This window comes from Eufriesea mexicana, unplaced genomic scaffold (assembly GCF_001483705.2).
Source record: "Eufriesea mexicana isolate 0111107269 unplaced genomic scaffold, ASM148370v2 scaffold89, whole genome shotgun sequence".
Lineage (NCBI taxonomy): Eukaryota > Metazoa > Arthropoda > Insecta > Hymenoptera > Apidae > Eufriesea > Eufriesea mexicana.
The window spans coordinates 632,730-643,264 of NW_016908256.1; the positions used below are offsets into that span (position 1 = coordinate 632,730).

Consider the following 10,535-nt stretch of genomic DNA (forward strand, 5'->3'; position numbering starts at 1 on the left):
GACTACGCGTACACACGAAAGATCCGCTAGAGAACGAGAAGCTCTCATACACACGTACACGTACAGGTATACAGACACAGACACAGACCGTACGCCGCTCGTGAGAACACGCAATCGTCCATCGGTGCTCGAGGACGCGTTTTCGAGCTGCGATTTCGGAGAACGAGACGCGAAGATCGGGACAAATAGTCCCCATTGTCGAAATTTTCTGCTAGCCGCGCTTAGTTTTTTCCTCGTTCGCGGACATTTCGAAATGCCGAACTGAAACTGGGGGTTGAGAAGAGTATATATATACACACACACACACGTTCGTCTCTGCGCGAATCGACGGTTGAGACCGCGTCGGATGGAAACAAGGTTGACTTCACTTGAGATTCGCTTGCGATGGAACTTGTCGGTCGCGGCTTGCGTGTTTCAGCACGGAGAGAAAGAGAGGGAAAGGAGGAACGGAAAAATACGAGACACGAGAAAAATATGGTATGCGTGTATAGAACGTTAGGATGGTTAACAGCGTGGCAAAGTGATGTTCGAGATGACACTTTGCGCGAGCGTGATTGCAGGATCTCGACGTTGAGGGATAAATATGATGAAACAAATAAAAATCGGAGAGAAAGACTTGTCCGTGACTCTTGAACCACGTTGACACGCGTTCTGATCATTATGGGTACTACGCCTTGTTTCGTGTAAAATGACGTTTTGTTTCGGTTCTTAGGCGAACGAATGCATATCATAGTTGTAAATTAACGATTTGTGAAATAAAAGCTGCAAACTGTTTGTGTTAACAATAGGTCATTCAGCCTGATGTCTTTTTCCGTACAACTCACACCTGCCCGTTCAGTTGCCGTCCGTAGTGTAGCTTCAAAATGGCTTCTGCTCCTTTTCTTTCGATGCTCTTCCCTTTTACGGTGGAACGCTTTCGATTTCCTTTCTCTGATATTTCATTATCGTTTTGTTAGAGATACACGCTGATCGTTGGTTTTCTGTTATTTCGATATCTAACTTGAACGTTCTTAACAAACGTCGAGACGTGTATACTACACACCGCCACCTCGGTGTCCCGTGTGTCAGGGGTGATAAAGCGAAGGAGTAACTCGCGTACCCACGTGCGCGGGCGTGAATCTTGGTAAGTTCCTCCTATTTTGAAAATCTAATCTTTTATCCGTTTCTTATATGTATTCTAACATATATTAACACTGCATGCTTTTCTCTATAATCTTATATTATAATTTCCACATCTTTCTTTTGCATCTCTGTGTCTGCTGGTATACTCACCGTAGTTACGTATCTCCATTTCTTCCTTGCTGGTCGAGATAATATGTAAATCGAGGAGAGATATCATCGCGATAGAGAGCATACTTTTATTTAAATCGCACCTATTCGAATCGGAATCGCGGGTTCTAGATCAGTAATTGTTACGATCTTATTATTTCGCCAGTCATTATCATCGTGCCACGTCCGAATTTATTTCCTCTCGTACACGCCGCGGAACTGGGCCAAGCTGTAATTTCGAATCGATAGGAGGTGGAAAAATTTCATTAACATGAAACGGTCTCGAGCGGAGCATCGCGTGGTGCGTCTAACTCGGAAGCACACAGGCTTTCGTTTCCGTGTTGAATTTTAGAAAGTCGGAATGTTTAATCGCGAGCACAAATAACTAGGCACCATTCGACACCGTTCTATTTCGTTTAACGAGATTCGTATAACACTTCTACCGATTTGGATCTATAACTTTGCCCAGGACACTGTGCACAGGGTGTCAAGAATTTCGCGATCTCTGTCGCGATCCTCATTTTCGGATTGGACACTGAAAGATTGACCTCATCCGCCTTCTCTTTCCTCCTAGCTTCCTTTGAAACTGGTCGTGCTTTCAGCGAGCACGAGGTCACGAAACGTTAAGAAAATTAGAGGAAACCAAGGTCAATTTCGCGGTCCAGTATCCCTATAGATCTTCACCGATCCGAGGATGCAGAATCTCGCGTAGAAATCGCGACGTTAAAGGATCCTTTGCGCGAGGAGACATGTCTCATCTCGTAAAGATCCGTTTACTTTCTCGACACCCTGTCCACCAATTCGAATCTACTCAATCGGGAAAGCAACGTACATTTTCCCACCACCGAAACTTTCGTGAAACCCGAATACACCTAAATCCTGTCAATCGGTGATCACAAGAAAATCATCCCCATCGGCAAGTGGGCCGATGCGAATTCCATCTAACAGACCACGGTAATTTCAGGTGTCGCTGGCCCTCGGTTTGGAGGCAGGGGGTTGGGGTGCCCTTGTGGAACGCTCGGGTGGTGGCGGCGGAAGCGGTTCCCTGCTAGGTCACGGCGGTTTCGCCAGTCTGGCGGGGTTGGCGCGTCGCTGCGGCGTCTGTCTGGCGACGTTTCCTTCCGCCTGGTTGCTGGAACGACACGCGTTGCTGCAGCACGCTGGCCAGGCCAGCGACGACAAGCCGTTCACCTGCGAGCAATGCGGCCAACGCTACCGCTACCGATCCGCTTACGTGAAGCACCGAGAGCAGAACCATCGGGCCCGTCTGCCGGCTGACAAGCTGTTCACCTGCGACGTCTGTGGTATGCAGTTCAGGTATCTCAAGTCGTTCAAGAAGCACCGGCTGAACCACGCGCTGGAGCGACTGCAACGTGCTCCCGAGCCTCAGGGTAGCGCGGTGGCAGTGTCAGCAGCGGCCGAGAGGAGCGACCAGGTGTCCAGTACCGGGGAACCGTCTCAGGTAGAGACGGGGAGCGACACCACCACCAACCCGGGCGAGGAGGAGACCAGAGGCACCTTCAACGAGAACGCTCGCGAGGAGAGCGTCTCGGAGACGGCGAGTGTTCACGAGAACCCCGGCGAGGCTGTCGAGGTGCAGATGACAGAGGCTCCGACTGGCAACAGCGGGTCAGCGGGTGGCGGCAGCACCAGCGAGGTCGGCGACGCGGATGACAACGCGGTGGACGACGACCGGTCAGAGGCGACCGATCCTGTGATCAGCCTGGCACGCAGCAGCCACGAGGTTGACAGGCGCGAGCGCCGTTTCGCCTGTCCCTTTTGCGGTAAGTGCGTCCGGTCCAAAGAGAACCTGAAGCTCCACGTGCGAAAGCACACCGGTGAAAGGCCGTTCGTCTGTCTGTTCTGCGGACGCGCGTTCGGTGGGAAGAGCGACCTGACCAGGCACCTCCGCATCCACACCGGCGAGAGGCCGTACCACTGCGAGATGTGCGGCAAATGCTTCGCCAGGGCGGACTACTTGTCCAAGCATCTCACCACGCATATACATCAGCGTTAAGCCGCGAGGCTAGACGATACGTGGACGTTCTCGGGTGCTGCTGCGTCTCGCAGAGATCGGGGAGGGTGTTCCAGGTGGTCCAGGTGAATTCCGATTTCTAATACGAGGCGTCGAGGCGCGAGGTGTCGCCACCGGGTCACGAGGTTTGCGTCGTTGCGATTTTTAGTTAGGATGATAGCTAGCTGTGGCGACCCTCGCTCCATGTATGCGCTTCGGGGTCCGACTGCGGATCACTCGGGTACAACGATCTAGATAAACGAATCCTCTTTTCCTTACGCGATGCTTGCGAGCTCTGTGCTTCCTGGACCACTTCCGTGGGACACCCTTTCCGTGACACAGAAAGTGGTAGACACTCGCTAGCTCGAACGAAGCGAGCGTTTAGGGTCAGAAGGAACGTCAACGTAGAGCGAAGGTAGTATGTTCGTCCACGCGAAATTCCCGTTCTTCTCCGGTCGAATGAGAGGAACTCCGTCGGGGACTTCGGAGGATGCGGAAGATCGGCATATTTTTAAGATACCGTTCGATTAAACTAAGTATTCGTACGAGGACATGTCCTCGGATCCATCTTTCGAGGTTCGTTGAACTTGCCACTTTTCACGAGTTCTTACCTCTATCCGGTGCGCGAGCGAAGGGAAGCAAGGTTCGAGAATGTCCCGAAAAGAAGAGGAGAGGAGAGGAGAGGAGAGGAGAGGAGAGTGTCCATCGGGACGAGTCAATTAGAGAGAAAGGAAGAATGAAATCGTCGACGACGACGGCTGAAGACGAAGACTGCGAGGAAGTCGACATTCAGAAGTGAACCAGAGGAAGAGGATAGAGGAAGATTTCTGCGTTACGTTAGTGAGACTAACTTGTGATAAGGATTCGAAACCAAAGAACGCGACGGACGAACGTCGACGGTGACGGTTGTCTTCTTCGTCTTCGTGCACCACCGATGAGCCATCACGTAATAGCTGTCAGCGTAATCGATGCGATTTTTATACAGTGCACGCGATAACGATCATTCTTCCGTATGCAGTCTGGGTCCAGTCGCCGTGTCTAATTGGACGGGAGAGTCCCCATATAGATAAGCCTAGTGCGTCGCATGCATGATCTAGATCATCGATACGATCGAATACCATAAAATGGCGCGTCTGGTCCTCGCTTCGAACATTTGGCACAATTGGACTTTTTAATTATTCGAGAAATATCGGAGAAATTAATCGACATTCCTGAAGAATGATGTCTTTAAACGAACACGTGATGTTTCTTTGAGAATCACGCAGGGAGGAACACCATAGTCCCGGTTTGCACGGTTAGAGGATAGATTTGTCAGAATTTGACAGAAATCAGAGAAACTGCTCGATCGCTCGACTATTCCAGTGCTCGAATGTCAGGAAATATTGAATTTCAGGAATTAATTAACAGGAGGCAACGTTTGGTCCTCGTTACGAATACAATCTGCGTTGCACGTGTAACCCGAGACTATTCTACGCTAGTGGAGGATTCCTCGCGGCATCTCGCGAGAAACAATCGTGTTCGCTATTCTTCCACCGAAATTAATTAGCCACTCAGGGCCACGACGCGACACGGACTGCGAATGTCACGAGCGCTTTCTTGCTTCACAATTTCGCCTGGATGAGCGTGTGCCTGCATCTTTACGCTCGCCATCTTGACAGCGAACTGCGAGCCCGGCATATGTGGAGCAAGAACTCGAGGAACAGAGACGATACGCGAGAACGGATCGAACCAGCATGATCCTCGATGATCCGACCGGTATAATTTCTCTTACCCCGTTAAGAAGACACCGTTTTCATAGCCTAAAAGAGCGATAGATCGTGTCGGAGGATAGTCATCTCTACACGTAACAACGAAGCTGCTCCGAATGATCGGATAAGGCCCGAAAGATAGCATTCCGTTGGCGAAGGACGCCTGAGGGGATCCTGGAATAATGGGAAAGCCGGAAAGACGCAGCAGAGCGAGGTCTCCCGTCCAAAGGGCGCAGCGACGAGCTCAGACGGTGGATATGGTAGAGCGAAGGATAGGCGCGAATGACGCCAGGTCCTTTCCGGAAGCGTTGCCGGTGCCTTGGAAAGCCAGCCGTGTACCCTTTTTAAACCTAGCGACGTAGCAATAAAGCGTGTGTTTTTCCGTTGCAGCCGTGACGCAAAGCAGAGGAACCGTGTGTTCTTTCACGGTCCCTACGGTCCTTGCAACCTCTTCTTAGCCAATGTTGTCCATTCTGCTGTCTACGTGTATATATATATGTCCCCGATACGTGTACGCATATATATACATACATGCATATACATACATCGATAACGATAGATCGTCCAGCGGGAATCTATGCGCATGCGCAGAACGAGAGTGCCGGCTCATTCTCATGGGACCTGGTCTCGCAAAGCCGGGGCCACGTCGTTCGCTCGTTCGGGGAAGGTGGGCTCGAGTTCGTAGGTTGCGTCACGAGCCAAACCCAGTCCCGAACTACCCTCGAAGCCTGTGCACAGAATTCGTCGCCGAAAATACACTTAAACTTGTTAGTCGTTCGTAGCGTTCGTTCATCTCCCATCGGACGCTGGACCGTCGATCGCGCGAGATCGACCAACAACTTCCGTCCGGTTCCCTGATCGGGGTTTGCGACCGAACCCCGGGCTCACCGTCGCGCTTATAACTTATTCACGAACCCCCGGTTAAACTATCCGACCTGGTGAACCAGACCAGAGAGATGGATCCGCGGATAGACGCGCATGGACCCCGGTGCGTCCACCGTTGGGAACGTGGATCGATCACCTGGACCGATGCTAAATTATTCGGCGCGTTATTCCGTCTTCTAAAATAGACATTAAATTAAGGATAAGTAATGAGATCTACAGCGATCGTTGTTGCAAACGTGCCGTCCCAGTGCCAAGTCTCGTTTACTTTTCGTGAAAGTTACCGCATAGCTTGCGCCGATCTTTCGTCGTCCGGGTGATCGATGGATATAGATGGAATCTAGGACCGGCGATGATGGCGATCGTTCGGTCGCCGACGACCTCGATCATAGACGACGCGGGACGTCCCGCGACGTTCCCCTGTCCCCGGATCGTGGGATATGATAGCCGTGAAGGATGCGTAAACAGAAGGTTCTTCTATATTTTATTCTTGTACACAACTTGCCTCGTTTTAGCGAACGCTGTGATTTCGTGATCGTTGCTCAAACCTGAAACCGAGAGCGGCAACTGCTGGCAGGTTCGTTGGCCCTTTGAGAATCCACCTGGACGATCCTCTGGCCACGAATCCGTTGTTGTTTCTGAATTACCACGGCTCCTTGTCGCGTATTTTTGAATATTAACCCCCTTTACCGCTTAGACGCTTTTTTCTCTCTATATATAATTAAGAAGTATTAATATCCTTGACTCTTTACAAACTTTAACGAAATGCTTCTCACTGTACCATATATAAAGTCGCAATCGCGCACTCGGATAGGTAGCAAAGGTGTATCGAGTGTCTATGTCGAGTGGTAGGATCGCTCGTGTGATTCAGAAATAACGTGGTAATTCGAAGATCACAAAGTAGAGTTGTAACGAATGGTTAACGATAATTTCGTTAGTTCGACCGAGAATCCACGGATTGTTCGACCAATCTTGTTGCCCGATCATTTGGTTCATTTCGCGACGTGAAAATAGCACCCTTCGATGAAACATCGCCACGTGGAAGGCAAAGGGCTAAACGACCCCAGTTGGTCCGCGGTTTCGTACCAAGTTCAAGTCGATCCTTCACCCGCATGGGTCCCACGTCGCGGCGAACTTCGCGCAGAACTCCGCAACTTCCGGGGACACGCGATCACGTCGCGCGACTCGTCGTCAGCCGCGAGAAAACGGCACCGGTTACCAAAGAAAGTCTCGCGAGTCTGATCCGAAACGACGAAGAAGAAGAGAAAACGACGTGGGAAGAGAAACAGAGTCTCGAGAAAGACCGGACTCGGACGCGTTGCGAGGCCAGGTTGCTCTGTCTCCGTCAGAACTAACTAGGTTTAGTCCTCTAGCTAGTATATTTACGACTGCACTCGCTGCTGTGTGTACTGCGCGCATTCGTGAAACGAAGTCGAATAACGAAGGTGCTATCTAAGGGAATAGTGGGTCGCGGGCCGGCGGCCGGCGGTGACAAAATGGCCGGCGGTGAGGAAATGGCCGCTCGCGCGTAGGAAGGTTCACGGTGCCAAAGAAAACGACTATAATAACGAGTAACTAATTACACGCGTGGAGAGAAACGCTGGTGCGTGTACCGATGGTGGATCGGTGTCGGTCCACGTTAGAAAATAGTAAATGGGGGAAAGCTCGCGGAAGCTTGGCGTTTCTCTCCGAGCGGGCTGGTCCGGCGCCGCGACAGGTCGGTTTAGTCGATAAATTACGTATATATATATATTACATAGTCGAGTCGATTAAGGGTGTAAGTTTTACTACAACGACGAACGTTCCATGGCGGACGTGCGCGAACGAAGGAAGGCGTAAATGGCCGCGAAGGGGTGAGCCATGCGAAAGTGGTGTTACAAGAAGCGGAGGGAAGCAGGCAGATGAAGAACATGTCCAACGAATGTCAACGAGTTTCAAACCAAGCAAACAAACAAAAAGAAGCGAAAAAAAGATAAAAAACGAAAAGGAAAAAAAAAAGCAAACGAAGAAAAACGTGAACACACGTGCGCGCGTAGGGAGGAGAAGAGGGAGAACGGAGAGAGCGAGGATAAAGGGTGGCGGAAGAAAATAGAGGGGTAAAAAGAGCGAAAAGGGAGGCGCTAACAGAAGATACAAACGCGGCGAGACTTTTAATTTACGCCGAGTTTGTCCATCCCGTGCGCTCTCGAAAACGCCGCTCGACAGGACCGCGTATCGTGTCCGTCTCTCGCGCGTGATTAACGATCCAAGGATTAAGGAAAATAGTTCCATGACGCCTGATGCCTCTGTTAGCTTTTATACAGGCAACCACGTCCGCCCGCTGCCGCTCCATTTCCACTGCACGCCAGATTTACTGCGTTATGGACGGCCGAGGGAAGCTGCAAATCGTTCTGTCACTGAAAGACCCGACTGTGCTTGACGTTTCCTGCTCCGCCGTGCACGCCCGACCGTGCTTCAGGATCGTTCTCCGTTTCGGAGAAACTACCCTTGCCACTCGTTCATCGCGATCCTTACGTACAACCGTTACTTTGTGTTTTTCACGTGCCCCTGGCTTTCTAGGTCTGCGGCTTTGCTAGCCGCAGGCTTCGTACAACCGCGCTAGGCTCACTTGGGAATAGGGCTGATGACGATTTAAATATGGAAAGCAGAGGATGGCTCGTTGTCCAGCTTGCGAATTATTTATCGCAAATTAGGTCGCGACGAAGTTCGATTTTCGTGCACGATGCCACGCGATAATAGGGTTCGTTGGAACTGCAGGCGTGGTTAGGGTATTCACGAGGGCTTTTCGTTCTTTTGTTATCTGTGATATCGGTGTTTCGATAGGGATAGACGAGTGGACTACCTAGAATTTCCTTCGTTCTCATGCACTTTTACGTACCAATCCGTTTGCGTGCAATTTCACATGGATTTAGGCTGTTTAACGCTCGAACTAACCAACTCTAACGAGGATCTGGATAATGATCGTACCGGTACAACGAAGACGAATGATTGTTCGTGATTATAAGTAAACGTTCATTTCGTCCAAAGTCAGATGCGTTTTTAGACACTGCAAAAATGTCAGTTTGACCATTTTGGTAGTTCCAGTGTTAAGAAGGAGTTTATATTTTGGCATCTGTGATACCGACGTTTTAGCAAGGATAGAATATCGAATTTTCTTCGGTTAGATCAGGTCTTTGGATAATTTTACTGTGATATGGATATTTTCAAGAGTACCCGGAATTTTATCCACCGAATGGGACTTAGACGCTGCTCTTTGTGGGTTTTTGATTGAAATTGGAAGCTTTGTTCAAGCATGATAATTTTCCCAACCCGACCTAACGAATATTTCAGGAAAGTCGATTACACAGATCTCACGATGAGAATTCGTACGTTCTTCAAGTATTTCGAGAATCCGCCATCTTTTCTGACAGTTCCTTCTTTTAAGCCGCGCCACTTCTGACGGGGATATTTTTTCATCTGTGATAACGATAGCTCGAATAAGAAAGTATTTTCCTTGAATTTCGACAGAACCAACCAGCTTTTTGCATAGATGGTTACAAAACGAAAACGTGGAAACGAGTGATTTCGGAGATCGTTTCGTGCAACGAAAGCTGTATATTCTTTGAGCTGTGATACCGATATCTTTAAACGATAGAGAAAGAAGAGGAAAAAAAGAAATGGAAAATGATATTTACTTAGCCGACGTCGTTCGCTCGGAATGACGGATATCTAGATGAGTTTAGATCAGTGAAGCTTGAAAAATGAGTTTTATACCATGCTCTCGCATTGTTTTCCAGCCGCACCCTCCCCGTGCCCGCCGCCATTTCGATGGCGGTGAACGTGTTAGAGTTATGATTACGAAAGTCGGCACACAAAACGGTGTTATATCGGCAAATATTTCCGCCGGATACCCGTGCAAATATTTAGTCAGCTAGAAATTGGCACGGTAGAATATACAACGTGGCAATAATGACACGGGGGCGAGGGGGTGGCCGGGGGATAAATAAAAGCTCTTGGCGGGCGAAACGTGCTAAGGAAACAGCTCTCGAGCATCGCGACGACGAGTTTTATTTTTCGGCAACGAGATAGAGCGCCGATCTTTATCGCGCCATTCACACCGACGCCGACACCCGATGCTAATTAACGACAGTGCCAAACGAGACGAGACGTTGCTGAACGGGTAACAAACACGTCGGTCGACTTGTAATGTAAAATAATTAGAAATTGCATTTATCCTCTCTCAGTTCGAGGGTTTGTTTTGCGCGCGAGACGCCGTGTTCAGGAACATTGACAACGAATAATTTTTAGGGAATGGGTCTTCGACTTTTAGAGGGTATGAATGTCAACTAGGTTGATTTTTCTTTCCGTTAGAGAGGGTTGATCGTTCCTAGATGAATTCAGTCACTCGATCATTTGGATACATTTAACGCTAGGATTACTGACTAGGATACTTTTCATTGGCAAATGTTGGTTTATTCCAATATATTATTTATCACGAGCTAAATGAGACTTAGGAGTAGAGTACAAACTAGAAGACTAGGCTAATAACTGAACTATGATCGCGCAACTAACATTCTCACATCGACCCTACTGCAAACTCCATAAAGGACTGTTCTAGGACCTTGCACCCTCATTTAACCACT

The 10,535-nt window shown here is 49.4% G+C and overlaps 1 protein-coding gene across 1 annotated transcript in view; it reads left to right on the top strand.

The window, feature by feature from the left end:
• LOC108554871 (protein bric-a-brac 1) overlaps positions 1 to 3,286 on the top strand; it is a 169,358-nt gene extending 166,072 nt beyond the window's left edge. Inside the window, exon 4 of the mRNA XM_017910279.1 lies at positions 2,234 to 3,286. Coding sequence (XP_017765768.1) covers positions 2,234 to 3,286 — 1,053 coding nt within the window. The remainder of the gene's footprint in view (positions 1 to 2,233) is intronic.
• The last annotated feature ends 7,249 nt before the right edge of the window (positions 3,287 to 10,535 follow it).